Here is a 23,171-nt window from a genome sequence, read left to right on the forward strand (position 1 = left end):
AGAGAGAGAGAGAGAGAAAGAGATCAGAACTCCTGCCAAATTCAGCCTGTCGACACAGAGCACCTGCCAACTTGGCCATGTGCGTAGTCTCAGGCGTCACAAGCCCCATCGTCCACTAGGCGATCGGCGATATTTCAGGTGTTCTCATGACGTTATACACATTGTTGACGAATCAATAATCAGCACTCGGCAACATCAAGTCATCTCATTACGTCTGTCGCGATAATCAAGGAACGCGTCCCCAAATGCAAAGAGAGGGGGGGGGGGGGGGGGCGCTATCGCAAGCATGTTCGAACAAGATCACAAACAAATGGAACAAAACAAAATGAACCCTTTTTTATAAATTAAAGTTAGGACGCAATCAGAAATCACACTTACAGAAAAACACACACAAAAGACGCCCATTTATACAAGTTAAATGAAAGCGTTCACCGAATAAAGAACGTTCAAGAAAAGACAGGGATCTCTTGTAGCCAGGGCGGCCAGGGCGGATGCGGTTGGGCCAGTTGCTTCGCGCCGGAGGTGCTGCGTTCAAGAGTGCTCTGCGAAGAGCCAGGTGGAAACTGGAGCAGAGAGGATCCAAAGGTGACGCCGGCGGACTTGCGTCGGTTGCCCCAGAACTTTGGCAGCGGCAACGTAACCGATTCCGAGACCAGAGCCAGACCCATCGATGGCGTCCGTCACGCTGAAGGCTTAATAAGGCCAACTTTGCACTGGTGATCCAAGAGAGGCCTCTTAGCAGCACGGACCAGACATCCGTCCTCTGCTAACCTATACGCTTGAATGCCTTTCCTTTCTCTTCCTTCCTTTCTCGATGCCTCGGTTTTCTGACACGTCACCTCTCCGCTCCTCGTGTCCGGCATGCGCTTCGTTGTTCTCACCACTTGCGCATGCGCTCACTCACGCCGGTTCGACACGTGCATCGCTCCGCCATCGACGCGCCAAAAAATCCAGCGTTTCATCACGCAACACCTCACAATGTCACAGCGCGACCGTGGACAAGAGGGCTTCTGGAGTGCGGATCTGGAGGGGGAATATAGGTGGGTGTGTAAATGGTTGGTGGGCTTCTTTTATGGGCTCCTGTTGGATGGAGAGATCCGGACAACGGAGATGGGTTTCGTTCAGATGCTGCATGGGCTTCTGCTAGGTTGAGACTGGATGTGGAAGTGGGGTGGTGAATAACACGCACCACTTCTGAATGATGAAGACATTCTTTTTTCTTCTGATATCTTTATTTGCTCTCACATGCCGATGCTGACACGGGGGGAATTATGTAGGGGGGACGGAAATGGGGAGATGGGGCATATTAGCGGAGGTTGGTGCGGTAATGGCGGTTGGAAATAGTTTTAAATTGAAAGCTTTACTACGCCTTTCCGTAGCTTGGTCGGCGTGTGTTTCACATAGCCTTGGACGTGCCCAGCGGCACGCGGAATCCGCTCCACCCATTTCTTGTTCGCACGCGTGGCGCGCAGAGCTCGCTTCTTCTGCTTCACTTGTTCTTCTACATCGCACACGCGCTTCTCCTTCTTCACACACCTGCAAACTTCATTCGCACAGGTACATATTTCCACAAAGATATAACATTGCCCGACACAATTGCACAGACTTCCAGTCCCGTTACCTACCCTTTCCCTCCACCGCCACCGCTGCCCATCTGGCTCGACCCCTGAGACTTCTTTCTTCAAAACGCCCTCGACACCTTCGTGTCGTCTAAACACGGCTATGGTGTCCTTCAGGTTCGCAGAAATCTGTGGAGGAGGAGCGCGTTTTCGCTCTCCCTAATTAGGTTTAACCTTTGTTAAGCTTTTACTTTTTTTTTTTTTTTTTTTTTTTTCACTGCGGCGTTTCCTTGTGGGCGGTAGAGATGGATGGGAGCTCACTGGAGAGTGCAGATAGGGTATAGAGATAGGTGTTGGGCGGTGCTTCTTTGGAAGGAGGCCTCACTCATTTGCTCGCACGCTCTGGCACCGGAATGATATGGAGGGTGATGGCGGGTTTGTGGATGGGAGTGGGCTCCTTCCTCTTTTAGGCTTGTGTTGTTTGGCCCCTTCTGGAAGACGAAGGTGAGAGAATGGATGGCTGGAGATGCTTGTGGAGGTTAGGTATCACTAATTCGCTTTTATACGCTGATGGAAGGAAATCGTGCGCTGTCATAAGCCAGGGCCACAATTTTACGGAATGGAACTATTGCCGCTCTAGTTCACCTAGTAACGTCGAAACGCTTTTAAAGAGCACGCTGTTGATATAAGGTTCCAGATTTCACCTAGTACTACAAGTAGTGACAATTCAGCACTTGCGATCGCGTGACCACACCGAGCACATAGCCGACGCCTCGTACATTGCGCTAACTTCGTCGCCATCATGTAGGGGTGAGGTCGGAAGAAGGCATCGCCAAACGTACTGATACGTCTCTCATGAAAATATCCCGGGTTTACTGGATGTCACGGTATACGACGTGCTTGCTCAACAGGAGTCACCTCAGTTGTGACGAAGCCGCCAGCTACGACATGGCACATAATCCACGTTGAGGGAGGGCCATGCAGCCATGGATGCAGCCGAGGTGTAGACGTCGCACGTATGCGGGCGACCAGACTGAAAACGAGCGACATGTCAAACAATGGACGAACGCTGTCTGGAAGCTGCTCCCAAACGCGATGCAAGACTAGCTGACCAAGTCTGTGAAAATGCATTCCTCGCACTATAACCCCCCCCCCCCCCCCCACACACTTGTAACCCTCTCAAAAGAAAAACGCTATAGTCACATGTTCATTCGTTGCAGCATCATTCAAGGCAAGTACTATAGTTGCAAAAGTACGAGGTGCGCCAGGTAGCGCTGATAATTTCCGTCTTATGTACGCAGCCGCCATATACTATATACTGGAGGCTTCAAATTATTCGATATAGATTTATATTTTCCAAACCGTGAAGCGCACTTCAGCGCAGCCTGTGCAGGCGGTTTGCAAAGCGTGGCGGATAATATTTATATCATAGAGCTTGATTATTACATGAATAATTAACAAGACTAACTATTCAGCGTTTTTTTTTATTTTAGAATTTTTAGTGCAATATGATAAATTGAGGGCCAAGCACATCCAAGGCGAGTCGCCTTTTCAACTTTTTTTTTTTTTTTTTCAATCTGCAGTGCGGCTGGAAACATCGAGTGAAAATACGAATCTGGAAGCTAGATGACTTGTCCTTCACTCTTTTCAGTTGCACAGTTATAAAATTTCGTCCCTTCCATTTTTATGCATCAAATACAGACGCCCTTTGCGTATATCATGGGACATAGAAAGTTGACATGGTTGTAGGACGAAAGCCTTCCTTGTTTCCTAATTCGTGTGAGAAGAAAGTGTGGCCCCGAAAACGTCATTCACCCTTGTCAAACATTCCTAGATTGATAATAACGAAATCAATAACTGTTAACTAATCATGATAATTATGATAATTATGATTTGATTAGTCATAGTCATGGTTAGTCGGTCGTGGTTAGTCATAATTGTACTCATTGTTAGTCATAGGTAGTCATAGTCATGATTATAGTGTCTGACGTCATAACAGCTCAATGTAGATGGCGCCACCGCATGCTCAGACATATCTGAACACGCCAGGCGTTGGCCGAACTCGGTGTACAACACAACGTCATTAGAAGTGTGGACACAGGCGCTGAACTGTACCAGCAACAGAAGAGAAATGCGTTCGCTTTGCCGCCCGTAAGGAGGCTTAAACTCCTTCTGGAATTATCGAGAAAAACTCGTGCAGCGACGCTATTTTATAAAAGTGCAACGCATGAAAATCAAGTCAACGAACCTTCAGATCCGTAATTTTGTCGTTCTGTATTCCGAGCTGCAATGCCGATCAAGAAAGTTTAAGAATGATGCTAGGTTTTGATGCTGACGGCCTTCAATTAGAAACATAATGTTGACAATTAAAATAATAACAAACTAAGAAATTGATTAGTTAATTACTCTTAATAAAAACTTATTCATCCTTATAACTCACACAATGACCGCCTTAGTTGCCGTATTCAATCCACATCAACCGACCTCATCAGCGTTCCTTTCACAGCCTTTGAAAGAAAGAATTGTATTGCATAATTTTTAACACCCTTTGTATGTGCGTTGGGTGGGGGGGGGGGGGTGAGGATGGAATGCAAAGATACGTGTAAGTGATTAACTTGGCTTAAAGGAGACGAATCTCTGAACCTACCTGGTTAAAAAGCTTGCTCTTGTCAAGAGTTTCTAGTTCTAGACGTCGTGGTGTGGTTTTGTAGCTGTCATCGGAAATCACCCTAAAGAATTTCTAATCTTCACAGAGGCAGGAATGGGAAATGAAAGGCGAAATAAAAAGTTCTCTTTACAGAAATAAGGCATAACATTGCCATTGGTGTGACATGCCATTCACCCGAATCTAGAACGCAGCCATCTTGGATAAACTAGAAAAATCACTGAATACCATCACAAACATGGAAAAAAAGATATTGCTTTGTGGGAAATTCCCCATCAACGCAATTAACACCTCACTTAGTGAATACCTAAACGTTTTTTAATGACACGGCTTTCAAAACTGTATAACAAGACCAACAACAGTGGCACCAATTTCGCCATCTACAAATGATCACATATCAAAACACGGATGTCAGCTCCTTGAAAACAGATGAGATAAAATATAACACTAGATATCAATTCTCTGCCGTTATTATGGCTCGTGTAACAGCCATAAACCAATCCATGAAAAACGCTCACAGACCCCCAAAATGGGACTTTACTATGAAGCAATGAGAAGTCCTGTCTAGGTGAGACATTTTAAGCATGGATTTCGATCACGCTAACGAAGCATATGATGCATTTAACACGTTACTTCAGTAGCGCTGCGTTTAAAAGCAGTACAAATCTCGAAGAGTGCGCCGCGTTAGGTGTCATAATTTACTTACTTTTTTGTTCGTGGATGAATGAGGAAGTACTTACCATATATATTCCTATTAAACGTGCTTTGGCCTAATAAAATTAGGAAAAATGCAAATAACAATTATTACAAACAAATATGCAGAATTATAAGCAATGCGTCACTCTTTATGATGTGGAGACGAAAGAAAGAGTATTATAGCCATCAAGTTGAAAAGTACAGAGTAACTCGAAAAAAAATATGGCGGATAATCACTTGCATCCATCATTATTCTGAGAAATTTACTATTTTGTCATAGCTGAAATTTTGAAAACTTTGACCTAGCATGTCTTGCTTCTATATTCAATCTTCTTTATCCTAATGCAGGTAATACCATAGCTGCCACTTCGCAAGATAGTAGTTGCACTATTCTACCTACTCCGCGCTATAATACTTTTGCTTATACATAAAAATGACAGCTGGAGAAATCGTTAGTGTCTTTCACCAGATGTCACCATAGAGGGCTATGGAGCATGATAGGATATTCTTGACAGAATCAAGGGCAACGCTCACATTTCATGCATCCCCTTGAACAAAGCAACAACAACAACAACAAATCAGGCATTTTTATCGGGAGTTAATCCAAAAACGCTGAAGACTGGGAGGGCTGTACCCATCTACAAAAACGATAGTCCTAATGATATTGAACCTTAACGTCCGCTTATTATGCTCGGTTGCTTTAGAACATTGTCTGAGAACCTAATAGCGAAGATAATACTGGACATTTTTGGGAAATACGACATATTACACAAAGAAGAGCATGGCTTCCGCAGAGGTCATTCTATAGTCGCAGCTGTACACGCAGTAAGAGAAACAGTTAACCATGCTTTAAATTTAATTAAGGTTGCTATAATCATAAGCATTATTATTTAAAAAGACAAAAGCATTTGAATCTGTTAACCATAATATTTTGTCACAAAAACTTCAGGCAGGATTTCGATACATTCGGTGCATCGAATTCCAACAAATCTTACAGTATGGCAAGGTACCCGACAAGGGGATGGTAAGGTGACTTGATAAATGAGAAAAAAAAAAATGTCTTAAATCGTAGTGAAAGCTTTGAATTATTAATAGTTACTTCCCTGAAAGAAGAATTAAATGAAAACATTTCCAGATAAAACTCATCAGTTGCGCTTTTTATATCGGTATGAAACTGTTTTTTTTTTTTTTTAACAAAGCTTTTAGATGGACAAGATTGTGCATAGCGTTTTGAAGAAATAGCAGCGCAAATAAGAAACACACATGGAAAGACCGAGGAAGACACATGACAAGCGCTTATCATATGTCTTTCTCGTATTTCTGCGCATGTCTTTTTCCGCTATTCCTTCAAAAATAAAAAAAAATATTTTGGGAGAGCTGGTACAGATCTGCTGCCTTTTGGGAGCAACAAAAGGTTGTCTAATAAAGGTATATATACTCGTGGCGCCCTCTCTATGGCCTTGGGGAAACCTCCTTCGCCGGGGCTGCATGTCGGACGTCCGAAGAGCGATCAATACAGGGGGCGTGTTTAAATGACGAACGTCCAGTTTCATTTACCATGATGCGCGAACAGTAGCTCTTTGTTTCTACTCTGTGCCGTGCTATCATTTGTTCTTTGGCGCGGAGGCCAAGAGGGCAGTACACAAAGACATCTTCAAGGCACGGGAAACTATTAGTTTTGCCTGCAGCAGAACGCAAAGATGAACACAGCAGACATACGAGAAATTGGAATATTTTCTGACTTTGCTTTCAGTCTTTCTTTTCTATCGACATTTCCACGATTTCCGCCGCGCTGTGAAGCTTGACTAGTAAGACGGTCGCAGGGCCCGCTTGTGTGCTGAGGAGTCCGGTATAACATCCGGCACGAAGGCGCCCAGCGAGTCTTCGGAGACGCCGGCGATATAGCCGACGGGTAATAACGGATCCCGTCCGTGCAAGCAACAGGTCTCCAATTTCGTCCGGGCAACGGCGCTCGCTCGAATATGTCCAAAAGTCAAAGAGGAGGGAGAGGGGAGGATAAGGCGGAGCTCACCGGCGAGTCAGTGCAACGCCGAGGCTACGGAGCGTTGTCCACCGGTGCGCGCTCTCGAAGCGCACGCGCAGATAGGGAACATTAAAACGGCCCGCTGAAAGCAAAAAAAAAAAAACAAGGAAAAAAAAAAGGTAGCGCGGGGAGGATATGAGAGCAGGCGAGGGAGGAACAAGGCAAAAAGAGCAAGTGAAATGTCGGGGAAGGAGGGATGTGCGCGCAGGGATGCCCGGAAGCGGCGCTGTGTCACAGCTGCACGGACGACGGCGGCTGTCGGCACGATGCGCGGCTGGGCTCTGCTGGGCGCCGTGCTCCTGTCGGCCGGGGCGCTGCCCGAGGACGACAGCTTGGCCACGCCGGACTACGTGGAGCTGGGGGAGCCGGTCGGAGGAGAGCCGACCCGCAACCGCACGAGATGGGACTCGCGCTTCGTGGACTCGGACGGGCGCTTCTTGGCCAAGATCATGGCCACCTTCATCCTGAGCAAAGACTTGACCCGTAGCTTCGACTACCGCATCGCGAAGCCCGCCCTTGACATTGCCATCACCAAGGTACACGGCCGGAGGCCATTCTACCCCGAAGGATCTCTCTCACTCCCTCCCTGAGACTTTGTCTTGTGACCGTGCCTTGAGACCTTGTCCCAGTGCGCTGTCTTGAGACTGTCCTGAAGCTTTGTCTCCAGATTACTTCTTGAGACGCCGTCTTGGGACCTTGTCTTGAGAGTTGATGCTGGTACTTTCCCTGGAGACCGTTTTTTAACTGTTTCGAAACACTACCTTCGAACTCTGCTTTTAAATTTTGAGTTAATTGTTTCACAGTTCTGCCTTTGATCGCCTTTATCCGAGTTTGTCGAGTTTTAGAAATTTATGTCTCATTCATGATTGTTGCGATGCGCTTACAGTTAATCCTTTTTTTCATCAGAGACATCCTCTTGAGCCCCTCTCCTTTCTTCATGCTTCGCAAGCGTCTGAGGGAGCTTATATCTTCACCCTCACATCAACAAAAGTCGCGCAAAAGTGACAAAATTCTGTGCACCGTTGGCCAATATGAGTCGCAGGCCGCGACTCAACAGCGCGGTAGTTTTGAATGCCGAGGTCGGGTCTTGGCGTTTGGCAGGAGTGCGCACTCAGCATGGTCACGAGCACGAGCGATAAGTGGCGTTGGCCGGTGCGGACATGGCACACTAGGCCTTTTTGTTTTTGTATTGCTTCAAAGAAACAAATGTCACTGCGAGCAGAAGTTTCTGTTTAACAGGCGACTTCATGTCCTGATGAAAAATGACAATTCTATTGTAAGGGCTCTTGTCTTCACATAGGTTTCATTGTGCGCGCAGAGACACACAAAGTGTCTGTGTGCTCAGAGGACCTGTCACAGTACAAAACACCCTTGCTGCTTCCCGCAGTAACTAATTTTCCATGTCTTTGTGTTTTGCTCACAATCGCAGGTTGTTTTTTTTTTCTCTCACTAAGGTGCATCTCGTCGCATTCGTTCTTAGCACCTTATTAAGAATTGTTGACAAAAAAGAGAGAGAGAGAGAAAGATGGCAACGTGTTCTAGATGAACTGTGAAGGCTAACGGACGAGCTCCTTTAGTGCCGATGGAAAGTATGAAATACATTTTGAAAGTGCCGTACAAAAAGAAGCGTGCTTTCTTGAGAAGCGCATGGGCGGCCATCTTGCTTGGGTCTCGACATGAGTGAAAGCTTCTTGCGGAATTTTTAATAAGGTGCTCGTTCTCGTTTTATAAAGCTTACCATTAGTTGGTAATCAGCATTTAGGAAATAACAAGAAGAATAAGATTGGGATGGAGCGCATTTGGCAAGCACTCGCAGATTATGACTAGCAGCTTACCGGTATCGCTCAAGAGGAATGTATACAACAGTTGCATCTTGCCTGTACTCACCTATGAGGCTGAAACGTGGAGGCTAACGAAAGGGGTTCTACTTAAGTTGAGAACAACCCAGAGGGCTATGGAACGAAAAATGGTAGGGGTAACATTAAGAGATAGCAAGCGTGCAGAGTGGGTCAGAGAAATAACTCAAGTTACCGACATTCTAGCAGAAATTAAGAAGAAATGGACATGGGCAGGACATGTAGTGCGAAGAGGGGATACCCGATGGTCGCTGAGGGTAACAAACTGGATTCCAAGGGAAGGAAAGCGTAGCAGGGGGCGGCAGAAAGTTAGGTGGGCGGATGAGATTAAGAAGTTCGCAAGGGTCAAGTGGATGCAACTAGCACAGAACCGGGTTAAGTGGAGAAATGTGGGAGAGGCCTTCGCCCTGCAGTGGGTATAATCAGGCTGATGATGATGATGATGATGATGATGATGATGATGATGATGATGATGATGATGATGATGATAAGCATTTAGCACAGAGCCACATAACCATCCCTTATAGCACAATAAAAGACCATATAGGTAAGTCATTGGGGGGGTACGAGCATCAGCCGAAAGCAGGCATTTTGAACTTTAATAGTGAAAAGCGACCGACCCCGTGGTCGGCTCACCATGTAGGGACACACGTGTTAAGCGTAAGGCGCTGCTGCTCCCCGGTCAGCCCCAGCAACACGATTTTTTTCCGAACGGTTTCTCCACTGATCGTGGGTCTCACCTGTGTAAGCCACGGGAAATAACCCTCAATCAATCACCCCTTTCCTCTGGGAAAAAAATAAACTATGTAAAGATGAGGTTTAACTGACATAGTGCTCAGCTGCGGGATACAGCTTTGAAGGGCTGCAGAACTGACCTAAAAGGGTATGTGAAAACATTATTTGGCTGCTGTTTCGAGACCTGTAGCAATAGCTTTGTAAAACCCGCCAAAACACCTTTTCCCGAAATCTCGCGCAACGTAGAACATGTGAGCGCAGTCGTCGTAGATCGAAGGCCCGAGTACTTCACTTCAATTTTAAACTAGATCTTGCTGCCATTGATAGACCGAAGACCTGTGTTCTGCACCTTATTTCTAAGCTAGACCTTGTTGCCATTAAAACGACGTAGAAGGGATTTTCGCAAAGCAGATAAGCTGGCTTTTTGTCTCGTAGGAGGACACTGCTTGACTCGGTGGCATGAGAAAAAAAAAATAAATACTCATTTAAGGTCTCGCTTTTGGGTTGCGAGGCTTTGACAGACCAGACTTCAAAAGTTATCGCAAGGGTATCAAACTCTTCTTGAAACCTGAGCCGACTGGATGAAGTCTGGGCCACCTTGCTCCAGTGAACCAGATAGTCTAATAATTCAACTAGTAATAATATTTTGGCTTATTAAAGCGTAGTTAAATTCCCGTTCGGCTACGTAAATTTAATTATCAAGGCTTGTCAGAGAGCATGCTCATATTCACTGCTTCCAGACTCCCGTTTAAAATAACCTGTACAAAGACGTAATGAAAAAGCACTACATGGACGAAATTTGATCGTTGATACCGCTATTACTGCGAGGTTATCATTCCTTTGTCTTTAGTTAAAACATACCTAATATTTGAAAGCTTCCACGTTCGCCTCAAAAAGTGAAGCATATTTTCATAAATAAACTATTGTTGCTTGCGGCACGCTGCTTTTTCAAAAATGGACGAAGCGCTAACAGCACATTCACAAGAAAGGGGACACGGACAAGCGCTCACTGACAACTGATCCTTTATTGAAGGGAAAAACACAATATATAGGCACACCTTGGCGGCGCTAATCAGCGGCAGCAAACGTCACAAGGTGAAAGGACCATAAAACAGATAAAAGAAAACAGGCATAAATGTGATAAAAAGCAGTTATGATGGGATGAATAGGCTAAAAACGATGGTTCGAAAAACAAACTGATATATGACACGTGGTGTATAGGGCCAGATGAACATGAAGACAATCACAAAATATTGATAAAAAACTGACTCACACACAAAAAAAGAATAAGTTATATATAAAATAAAAAAAAACTCAGACATACGACCAAAAAGAAAAATACTTCAAGCACCTTAGGATGAAAGATAGTAGTTTTCAACTCATCAGGCATGCGCATCTTTTTGCAGTTCTAAATTCATGCGCAAAATTCAACTGCGCCCTTCTAAAAAATAGAACTCACTCTGATATAGCACTTTGGACGGTTCGCTAACGCAATCTAAACCTTTCCTTTGTATGAAGAAGGCTTTTTTTAACTCCCAAGCTACATTGTCTCGACTTTTATACAGTACGGTAGTTTCTTTTAGAATAGGTATGCATTTAAACTTCTTCTTGCAATGAATCGGCAGATTGGATCCAGTGCCCTTCTCAAGCGATCGCTCGTGCTCTCTCAAACGCTCATTCGAACATCTTCCAGTCTGGCCGACGTATACTTTACCGCATGTGAGTGGTATCTGATATACAACGCCTTCCTTGCACCCGATATACGGTTGGTGTGTTCTACATATTTCCTTTCCTAGTTTCTGGTTATTAATCCGAGGGCACAAGGAAGCCAGCTTGCAAGGGGCAGAAAATATTACGAAAACTTTGAATTTATTTGCGACCTTCTTCAAGTTGTGCGTCGTGCGATGACAATAGGGCACAACTACAGGCTTAACCCTTCCAGAATCCTCTTGAGTGCCTCTACTTCTTGTACCTTTTATTTTTTTAATCAAGGACTCAACTACAGCAGATCTAACGATCTGTGGGAAAGCTGCCTTATGTAGCCTTTCAATCTGAAGTTCAAAGCCAATTTGCATGCAATGTTCACACGATTTCTTTAAAGAGGATTCCAACACTGATGTGGCTATGGCTCTTTTTACTGTCTTGGAGTGGGCCGACTCGTAAGATAAAAGCGATTTTTGTGCTCGGAGGTGGTACATCCAGCAAACTCCTCCTTGTGCAAAGGAGAGTTCTAGATCCAAAACATGCAGCGTATTGCTTTCTGGTAGTTCAAAGTTATAAGTATTTAACGGGTGGTATTAGAATGAAGGAGGCCTAATTAAGGTCGTTTGTGCAACTTCATCAGAGGACGTGAAGACGACGACACCCGAAGCGCCACGTGAATGGTGGCAGCTTAGCGAGCGAAAACACTGGTTAGCGAAATGGCACACTGGGCATTGTAGAGTGCCCATTGCGCCATCTTCGCAGCCGGATTCCATTTTACACAGAGCGAGAATACTGTCTCGATGCCAGTGTTATCAAACTGGCTAGCCTAAAATGTTTTTGAAACAGATTTCAGCTTTCAATGTTGTACTTTAATTGAGATGTTCGCCCCACTGTATTTTTCATTGTGAACAGGTAATAATAATAATACAAAAATTTGGTGCAGTGATGTTTAACGCAGTGGTCAACGAAACTGATCTTTTATTCTCGGTGTGGGTTAGAAATCTTTGTTTCTTTGTTTTTTCGAGTGGTTGCTCAAAGGACTCTTCAGAGCCACCTCGGCGGAATCCAAGCATGAGGGAAGTAATGCTCCTGCATTAAAAATAGCAAATATTAGCCACACTTCAGTGATTCTGCCCCTGAAGCTTCACCTAGGATGCCTGTGAAGAGAGGAAAGAAAATGTCCAAGAAACAAGCTGCATCATTAGCGAAGGGTCATTCGTCGTTTCTTGTGCGTCTCCTCTCTCTCTCTCTTTCTCTCTCTCTCTCTCTTTTTTTTTTTTTTTTGCGCTGACAAAGCTCAGTAAGCGAAAGTTGGACCGTGGAAGCCAATATGTGAATCATTAACCGTCCTTGGCGCTTTCAGCTCATAGCTCCGCTTAAAGCCACTTGCTAGCCACCATCGTCGAAGTATATACATCCTGACTGAATCCGCGCGGCGCTGGAGTCCGGTCAGTCACAGGCTTCGTTTATTCGTAGCGTCTGTGAGAATAGTAGTTGCGAAACGCGTAAGTACAAAGCCACGGAGGGCTCTCTATATATATTTTTGGTTGTTGTTGTTGTTGTTGCTGCTGCTGCTGCTGCTGCACCTGTCGGGTATCGAAGTGGATGACACGGACAAAATGCAGACAAAAACACAACTGATGGCCGAACGTCTGCTGCTTCCACATCTTTGAGTGCAGACAGCGCAAAAAAAAAAAAAGCAAAAGAAAAATGGGCACGTAAGTCCTTCCTACGACCTCGTCTTTCTTGCTAGCCCGCAGTTCTGCTCACACATGCAACAGAAATTTAGGTTTTCAAACTTCATCTCTATGTATGAAGATTTAAGTTATTATAAATAACTTGGTTATTCGTTTAAATAATTAGCTGACTAGATAACATACAAAAGCCACAATGGCTTTACAGTGCAGGTTAGCAACAACACGCTTGCTTCAGTGCTGAGTGCATTGCAAAATTCAAACGCTGGGGCATGTTAGTTGGGACAACGCGCCTGTATTCAAATGAAGCAACGGATAAGAACACTGATGCACGAAGAACTGTTTTCTTAATAAACAAAAATGAGTATCAGAGCATGCAGGTTGTTCTACCTAGCCGGCCACTATTCTGAAAAAGCCAGTGCATCAAGAAACCATTGGAGAAGAAATATAGGGTACAATACTGGGCGAAGTGAGGAGACGCGTCACATTCAGTGCTGTGTGATTCGTGCCTGCTCGCTTCGTCCAATATTATGTGTTGCATTTTGTGATGGATTCGTACCGACTATCCCACCCCGTTACTCTTGTACGCGCAACCAACAATAAAAGGAAAGGACATGTCAGAAATCTGGAAGGCTGCAGATTCATCTTTTAGAAAGAGCGGCATAACCGTCGCCTGTTTACTTACGAGACCAGAGCTCTTTTATGCAAATGCACTTGCCGAGTTATGCACGACCTACGGATATGTCAACGTCGCGATGCCTAGAAACGAACGATAGAGCGAAGTCGAAGAGATAGATAGATAAAAATGGTTTCATTTTTTTGCTTTAATGGCGTGTGCTTCCAAGACTGCAGAGTTAGAGCAATTCTTGTTTGTGTCATGGACATCAGACTGCAGTTAGAGATGCCTTAGCAACGTGCTCATGATTCCATTTAAATACACAGTGGCTGCAAGAGCAAAACCCGTGGCAGGAAAAAGTGGCTTCTTTTTTTCCATGATGTAGAACATGATAAGCGTAAATCCACATCAGTTCAGTATCAGTCGTTCAGTCGTGTCCGACTCTTCGTGACCCTATGGACCATGTCACGGCACGCTTTCCGGTATCTCACTATCTTCCTAACATCACATAACTTCATCTGCAGTGCCTCGAGGATGCCATCTAACCATCGCGTTCGCTGCCTACCCCTTCTCCGGCCCAACCTTTTCCAACATCAAATCTTTCTCCAGCGACTCCTCTCTTCTCATCAGATGACCAAAGTAGCTGAGAAATGCACATAGCTGTGGTTAATAAATGGCACTTTACCACCGAACGGGCCTCCCTCTACATTCTCGTCAGAGGCCTCAGCAAAAGTCCTGCCCTCTCGTCATTAATCCTTACACATTTCTGATTTCAGGATGTTCTCGTGAATGAACATAAAAAAAAAAAAACAATGCAACGGTAGGCCAGGCGGCAATCCCTCGATGAGTCTCTCCATGTTCTCTGCTACAGGTCTCTATGTATATGAGCGTACAGCCATGTCTTATGACGTATAATTATAGTTAAACACATGCACGAAATAATGCGTGTTTGAATCAGTGCTAGAAGTATTTTCTTGGTGGCGGCAGATACCTGATTTGAAAGGATGCTCCCCATTGATATAGATCTCCGTTCCGGTCTTCTCAGAGGGGTCCATGGCATCGGGTTTACCCGTGGGGCCTGCACTGGACTTTTATAGCGTTTCCAGAGCTGCTGTTCTTGAAGTGTTACAATACTTCTAAGCCATTCACTGCTTATAAATGCCAGGTGGGCTTCGATACACTGTTCAGCCTCAAGTACGCTAGCATATGATATGGCAGTCTGAAACTTGTTCTGACGCAGCACCTGCTCACGCTGCAGTTTGGCCTGTGTGACGAAGATTGCCGTTGATATACCGTCCGTCGCAGGGGATAAATGTCACGGTGCTTGGCCAAGCAAGAGCGCTTCCGCACTTTACCGATCGAAATGCCACCACTCCGTTTCGAAGGCGACGCGCTAATCACCATACACCTCGAGCCACCAGGTGATAAAGTTTTATAGTTCTGCGTTCCTTTCCTCCGCAATATATCTGCCGTGACCCAAAACAGCGAATGCAGAGACTCCTGCGGGGGCCTTCCAAAGCGCTTCCGTCTAATACCCACATACATTCGGTATCAACGAGTGACGAAGACTGTCTTCCCCTCTTTTACCCAGTGTCCGTTCCCGGTATCTCCCAAGTTATCTGTAGCAATTATGCAGAAATTCAATTCACCGCCTTAAATAACTGTCCTGCAAAAGTGGATACGCAGGAAACACATGGATGCTATTGCAGTACTTCAGAAACACTAGGCAGGGGCAGCCATGAAGCTTTTGAATAAGTGGCGGCGAGAGGGGGATGCCTGAAATGTTTACATCGAATCTACAACCACCGGTACTTGCCTATGACGAGACAGCAGAGTTTGATACGGGCCCTAGCCCCGGCAGTTGCTAAACCAAACATGATAGTCGGGCGGCAGCGTGCTAGCCATGCAACTCGTGTCGCGCGTTTTTTCAGCGTCGGTTGAGCTCAGTTCTGCCAGCAACGCTGTTGTTACGGCGCCTTGGGACGCTGCAGTTTGCTGGCATGAAGAGCGTTTGCACACTTGCTCTGACGCTTGATGCATTTCTTCTCATGGTAGCACCTATCCTGATTTTACCTGATCAGGCGGGAAACGCCACCTCGGGCGGCTTAAATCTCGACATACGTAATGGACTGCGAGTGTTTTTCTCCTTGAATTTCTTTGTTCTGCAGTAGCCGGTTCAGTACGCTGAAAAACACCATTCCTGCTCTGCGGTCATGTTTTAGGTTTCAGAGAACGATATTTCCTTCAGTTCTATGTTTTATTTTTGTTGAAACATGGAACTTAGGTACCCGTTTTATATGGTCTGGCACCGGCAGTGGACATGAAGACTGCACCATAGAATTGTGTTACTCATGCGGATAATATGCACACGCTGTCGACTTAAGTACGCTGCCTGGACAGGGTAATAAGACTCATTAAAGTATAAAAACGGGCTAGTAGATTTCGATCGATCGAAAGCCTATTCTTTTCAGGGCACACGCAATACGGCACTTTTTAAGGAACATGGACATCGGCGTTTATGACATACTTTTCTTCTGAAGACCCGCCCCACCGCGGTAGTTCAGTAGCTACGGTACTCGACTGCTGAATCGAAGGACGCGGGATTGAATCCCCGCAGCGGCGGCCGCTTTGCGGTGGAGGCGAAAAGCAAGACATCCGTGTACTGTGCGATGTCAGCACACGTTAAAGAACCCGGTGGTTGATAATTCAGGAGCCCTCCACTATGGCATCCTTCAAAGTGTGAGTCGCTTAGGGACGTTTAAGCCTATAAATCGAACCAAACCTCTTTCGAAGTCCGTGCTTCCTTGAGCTGAAACAATGTTTTCACCCCAATAAAATTTGCACTGAAAGGCGGAAGTTTTTAATATATATGGACACAATCATGAATAAGCTGGCCGGGAAAAAAAAAAACAAAAAAAATACAAACAGATCGTCTACCTGAAACTATACCGGTGTATCTGTACAGCCAACAGAGCGTTAAGGTAAACGTCGGGAACAGTGTGTTGTTCATGTATTTCAAGAAGAATGATGCAGTGGTGATTGCGCTTTTTCAATTACGTTAGCCACACTGAGCGTAAATATGTCGCGTTAGTAAAAAAGCACGCCCAACGCCAAACATTTTGATCCAGGCCAGGCTTCTTTACACTCTCATGGTGGTCTTTCTTCCACTATCAATCATTCTCTTTCAGCTGCACGGTGGCATCGATCAAGTCTGCCGCCGATCCATGCCACTAGGTGCAAACTTGACCGCGACTGTGGGACAAGTAAATATTAACGCAGGTAAACCGACAGCAATGCAGGTCCTAATTTCGTGGATTCATCGTCAGTCTTGTTCCGTAGATCGCTACGATTTCTAGTAAACTTGTCGCCAGGCACGCAACCAGGATTTTGTTTTCGAAGATGTCGAAGGAGATTTTTTTTTTTTTTTTTTTTTTGTACAGGGCCTTGAAAGAGGGAGGGGAGGCTGGTAACTGTCAGGAATGTTGCGGAAAAAAGTTGCCGTTAAAGCATGGTTAAAGTTTGAATTCGAAAGGGTGAGTGTTCTCGCTACTGCGATGGGCGTTGAGCTTTTGCGGCAGGTAGCACCGGACTATTCGTTCGAAGATCTAGCTTATTTACCCTACAAACATGGGGGAAGCATTGTCATTGTGAAAAACAAAGATAATCGAATTTTACTTCGAGCTTGAGCCATGCATTTATCAGACTGTATGGTGCGAAGGAATGCTCTGTCCGCTAGGTGCATTTTCGCAAAGTTTACTAACTCGACACTCTTTTGGGACAAACGAACACAATGTAGTTCACGCACCAAGAAAGTCCTAATCTTTCGCGACTTCATACATGAACGAATCTTTTTTTACCGTCGCCATACTTTCAGGGTGTATCATCATTTCACGGCATGTGCTGGCGTGACATATTTTCAAGAGAGATTAAAGAAATTATCTGCGATGAGTCTTTTCGTACGTTCCTACCACTGGCGGTTACGGCTGTCATGCATGCGTTGCTTTTCAAAACCCATATGAACACTACTTGACTGTGACTACAATGTAGCCTCCCCATCGCTAAATGTTGGTTAGATTGAGCGTGTAGTTCGTTTCTGAGCTTACAGGGGGTTTTTGAGGTAAGAAATAACTACCCTTTTGTTTCTGATTTGCCATTGTTTAAAACCATAGCTGGGTCTTAAACTAGCAGTGATATCGACTCCCGACTAATGAGCGTCCGAATTCGGTGTCCAAAAGACAAAAGAATTCGGCATTACATTCGAAAGCACCTTCTGCGCATAGCTCGAACTCTCCGCGTAATCTAGATGATGTATCAGGCCAGGACCTACCCACAGCTGCGTGGAGGTTACCTAGGAAACCAGCCATGTGCTCTGAGTGTCTGCAATAAGAGAAATTCCTTTACAGTGAATGCTACTGAAAATGACTCGCAACTTGTTTCTGATCATCTGCCCTGCGCATTAATTACCCGGGCCAGAAAGGGAGCTCAGTGCATGAAATAAACCTCTAGATGCATCTGAGCACGTACAGGACGCATTAAACCCTGTTTTTAACAGTTCGCCTTTTAACGGTTGGGGAGAGCAACGAAGGACGTTAAACTTTTAGCGTACAAATCTTTCATAAGACCTTTCCTTGAATATGCGTCTGTAGTATAATCTCCTTATCAGAAAATTCTTTCAACTGAATTAGATAAGATTCAGGGACGTGTGGCGAGCTTTATTTGCACAAAATATAGAAAAACAGATTCTGTAACGCAAATGTTAAACTCATGCGAAATAGACATATTAGAAAGAAGACGTACAAAGCAGAGGTTAAACATACTGTACCAAATCATTCACGAAGAAATAAACATAAATAAAAAAAAACATATCTGCAGCCTCCGGGTAGATTAAGCTCCCGCCTTAATCATCACAAAGGCCCCGCCGGGGTGGCGCAGTGGTTACGGCGTTCGACTACTGTTCCCAAGGATGCGGGATCGAATCCCGGCCTCGGCGGCCGCTTTTCGATGGAGGCGAAAAGCAAGGCGCCCGTGTGCTGTGCGATGTCAGTGCACGTTAAAGAACCCCAGGTGGTCGAAATTTCCGGAGTCCTCCACTACGGCGTCTCTCATAGCCTGAGTCGCTTTGGGACGTTAAACCCCACAAACCAACCAACCAACCTAATCATCACAAAGCAATTCGGCCTTACATAACTAACACTAAAGTCTTTCGCTGCTCATTCTTTCCGGATGCTATTGAGCGCTAAAACAAACTGCCCGCTCATGTTGCTGAGTGTGCAGGTGTAGCTGCATTTGTGAATGCACTAGGTAGCGCTGATTAGATTCCTGCGGACGTGCGTGTATATAACATGTGTATATATATTTTAGTATATGAGGTGACTGTACGGCGGTGTCGTGTTGCGTTTTTATGCTCGCTTGAATTCTATATTAGAAGTGATTTGTTCATTTCTGTGTATATATTTGTTTTCATTTTTCCTCTCTGTAATGACCCTCAAATTAAGGTTGACAGTATTGTTAAATAAATAAATAAACGTATATGTCCTCAGGAATGTCGGTCGAAGGACACATTTTTCGAGATCATGAACCGACACCCGGACTTGGAAATCACTGTGAAAGTCGGTGCAGTTTCCTTTTATCGGCAACCTCAGCGTTTAGTTTCCGAGCTCCTTGAGGTGCGCTCTCCGGTCATACACTTCTATACTGCCACTTTGCAAAGTCTTCCCGAACAAACAGGAATTATGCGAAGCAGAACAAAGGCAGCCTTTTGTAATGCCGAGTGTCGTTCTATGGCAATGCCGTCAAACAATGCCTCATGTCCTCACAATGCTATGCTGCTCAATGGGAAACGTATGGGTACATTGCATAAGCGGGCGGAACGTCAGAGCACAGCGCAAACCCATACAAACACATTATTTATTTATTTATTTATTTATTTATTTATTTATTTATTTATTTATTTATTTATTTATTTATTTATTTATTTATTTATTTATTTATTTATTTATTTATTTATTTATTTATTTATTTATTTATTTATTTATTTATTTATTTATTGAGGTACCTAGAGCGACCTAACATGGGGGCATTAGACGAGAAGAGCTATAAACACCGCACTGACTAGCACCTGACAGTTTTCTTCTTCCTTAATCAGAAGAAGAGAAGAAAGCTGCCAGTTGCTAGTCAGCGCTGTGTTTGTAGCTCTTCGCGTCTAGTGTGTTTGTATATGTGTACGCTATTTATTAGAACATGTTTGACCAACTAGGCCTGCCAATATGTTCTGAGGAATGTAAAAGAGTCGTCACAGGGGCGGGCATTGCAGAGCGCGAGCAAACCCATGCGCTCTCACAGGAGGAACTCGTCCAGTTCACATTCGCTGCCAAACATCGACACGTTTACGCCGAGGACAAGGCCCGGCAGTAAGCCTAGTGGTTTCAATACACATGCTCTCGGCCTGTGAGCAAGCGACGGGTGCGCCTAGGTTGCCGAAGGAATTTGCAGCCGACTTCAATTTCCAGCGTCTAAGTTTCTTGCTGCCATGCTTTATTATATGGCTCAGCTTTAGAAATATTATGAAACAGAAGTGGTACAGTTCTTTTTGTCTGTATGTTCTCCAGCGTTAAATCGGTCGCTTTCTCTCTCTTTCTTTTTTTCTTTCTCGAGAACTCGCAAAAACGGTTAAAGTATATGACAAAATGGTTTATGAGTAAACTTTTCGCTTCGAGCATTCATTTGCATTCATCTACGTGCAGGAAAGCGGTTGGTTTAGAAGACCTTTCGAGTTCCTGGGCGCCCTAAAGCGTCCTTGCACAAATGTTGGCAAATTCCTGTTGAACATTGCTCACAAAGCGATGTTTGCCTTCTGTCGCGTTAACAGCGACGTTGCATTCTGATTCTACTGCAGCAATTACTTCTTTGCAGTCCGATCGTGCTCTGACATCAACCGAATATCGTAGCAGTAACTTAAATGCCATGTCACGGTCACTTTCTTGGACTTACCAAGGGAGAATAAAGGCAGGGCTGCGGGCTTGAAGTGTGACCGCGTCGGTTACATCCAACGTCAACGTTCATCGTGCGGCCGTAACCAGGTGCGTGCACTGGAGCCGAGGGAGATCATCGTTCTGGTCAGGGTGGGGGACATGCTTGAGTGCTGCCTGCTCAACTCTTAGAGCGCTCTCTAGATGGAGTGCATTGCCGAGACGTGCCGTTCAAATCTAGCAGTCCGACCTTTCCACTTTTTGTTTTTCAAATAACCCGAGCGAGTGCCGCCGACGCGAGCGGCATAAAACAAAGTCCGTCACCCAGTGCACCATCCCTGTGCGAGCCGAACGTGAAGCCCCGGCTTCAGCGGAAGAATGTTTAATATACCAAAGCTTGCGCAAGAGCCAGCACGTCCGCAGCCCGCTGCCATGATGCGGGTTTGGAAACGAGCGGGCAAGGTACGCTCCTCGAGCGATTGGCCGCGGGTTCACGCGAGCGGAACGGGAGGACTCCACTAAAAATAACACAGGCAAGCGGCTGTGGATCAGGGTCCAGAGAAATATGGCCGCCTTAAGCCGGGCCTCCGCCATCGGGATGAGCCAATATCCGTGGCTGCGGCAATCCCCGCGGGCCCCATCGCTGCCGTGTGGCTGATTTACGGTCGAGGTAATTGCCAGGACCCTGAAGCTTCGCCGTACGCCCGGAGCCACAAGACGCTACACAACTGGACAGTGGGACTTGACCTAAAAGTTCTGATTACCGCGAATCTGTAGCCCATGGGGCACAATATACACTTTTCAATGCCCGGGCAGCCGTCGCGAAATCTTGATATACAAGAAATTGAAGGCAGGCGGCACTATTAGTATACGAAAAGCAGTCGACGCAGACTCCGTGCGAATGCTCACATATAAATGGAGTTACTGGGAGCGGCCACTGCGACTTCGAGGTAGAACGGTTTCTCTAAACCGCACTAGTCGGCCAACAACTAAAAAATGGCCTTGCACCATGCAGCCATTTCTGAATTGGTTCTAAGGCACACACAGACTATCAGAAGGGTGATTTAGCACTTTGCTTTCTCGGTGTATTCCGTTGCTTTGAAACGCGATATCTACCGGTCTGAGGCGAGAAACCTACGTTAGATTTCTGCATAGAAATCACACCTGCGAGCATATTAAGGTTTAACCGTGGTGAGCTGCAAAATAAGTACGTGCCACAGGAGCGAACTGGAGAAGAAAGTGCTGCTGCGAGTGTGAAAAGAGGCTTTGGCGCAGGTTCGCAAGCTGTACCCGCACATCTCGTTCGAGCTGATCGGACGGCGTGGCTACACGTCGTGCATCAACAACTACGCGGGCAACTACGCGGCCGAGGAGTTTCTGGGCGGCGGCGTGGCTGCCTTCGTGGGGCCCGGCTGCTCTATGGCTGTGGACTCGGTGGGCCGGCTCGCCTCATACTGGAACGTACCCGTATGCACTGCGGCTGGCGTCGGCGCTCAATTCGAGGACCGCGCCATCTACGGCACATTGGTGCGCCTCGCGCTCACCATCAACGCGCTGCGGGATGCCTTTCTGCAGGTGTGTGCCACCATCTTTGCGCGCAAAAGGCGCCTACCATACTTGTAGATGACCTTGGGGCTCTTCTTCGCGCTCTAGGTCTAAACATTTCTGGTTATATAGTCTATAGGAGTGATAATGCAAAGGTAACCAGCTCCGAATCAAGGCGTTATCAAGTTCATTTTGCTCCTCCCTCTATAACTAAAGTTACTGATAGGAGCTTCCCCTAGCTATGCAAAATGGTTTATACCGTTTGCCTGTAGGCTTATTCACTCTCTTGGTCACCTGGACATCCTGGGAATCATTATTTATCAGTTTCATGACCCAATCAGGATGTCGAGAGTATTTGCAGCTGTGGAGAGTGTTTCGCTAATTACGCCGTCATGGTTACTCTGGACATACTGAAATGAGTGCAGCTAGTGAGGTACAAAGATTGCTTCTGGACGCTATCGTGAGAGCGAGGATTGAATCAACAAGTGTCCTGCGGGCGGCTGTCGCTGATGCAGGTGCTGCGCCACTTCGGCTGGCGACACCTGGCGGTGCTGTCGGACAGCTCACAGTCCTTCTTCCGGCAGCTGCGGCGTGCGCTCGAGGGCCTGTTCGCCGATTCGGACACCGGCGTGCGCGCCGTCTTCCGTGACTTCGACTCCACCCGCTCGTCCGTCAACTACACCTCGCTGCTGGTCGAAGGACGTTCGTACGCGCGCGTCTTCCTGTTAGCCGGCGACGGCGAGGTACGCTCGGTTGATCCCACTTTTTATTACCCACGAACATTCATGTGTTCGTCTGTCACGCTGCTTCTCCTTTTTCGCTTGCACTATTCCCTCATTGGACAAGAGATGTAAAGGAAAATTTCACCAGAGGAGGAATGATTCTTTTTTCGCATGTAACGTTGCTCGTTGCTCCTTTGCAGTCATATAAGGTGAACTATTTGACAGCCGCAGAGAAGCATGAAAAACTTCAGAACATGCCCCCCCCCCCCTCCCGCCCCCAAATGCCACTTTGTACTTAGACTGCTTGTCCTGCCATTGTAGTGGTGCACTGCGCTACTCGCATGCAAAACTAAAAAAAAAAAAAAAA

The 23,171-nt window shown here is 45.8% G+C and overlaps 1 protein-coding gene across 1 annotated transcript in view; it reads left to right on the forward strand.

Moving 5' to 3' along the window:
• Window positions 1-7,230: 7,230 nt before the first annotated feature.
• Window positions 7,231-23,171, forward strand: part of LOC146206532 (atrial natriuretic peptide receptor 1-like) — a 76,889-nt gene continuing 60,948 nt past the window's right edge. Inside the window, exons 1-3 of the mRNA XM_084587040.1 lie at window positions 7,231-7,500; window positions 21,813-22,112; window positions 22,598-22,825. Of these exons, the coding sequence (XP_084443166.1) occupies window positions 7,231-7,500; window positions 21,813-22,112; window positions 22,598-22,825 (798 nt within the window). The remainder of the gene's footprint in view (window positions 7,501-21,812; window positions 22,113-22,597; window positions 22,826-23,171) is intronic.

The sequence above is a fragment of the Amblyomma maculatum genome, chromosome 1, assembly GCF_055883805.1.
Source record: "Amblyomma maculatum isolate TAMU_Amacu chromosome 1, ASM5588380v1, whole genome shotgun sequence".
Classification (NCBI taxonomy): domain Eukaryota; kingdom Metazoa; phylum Arthropoda; class Arachnida; order Ixodida; family Ixodidae; genus Amblyomma; species Amblyomma maculatum.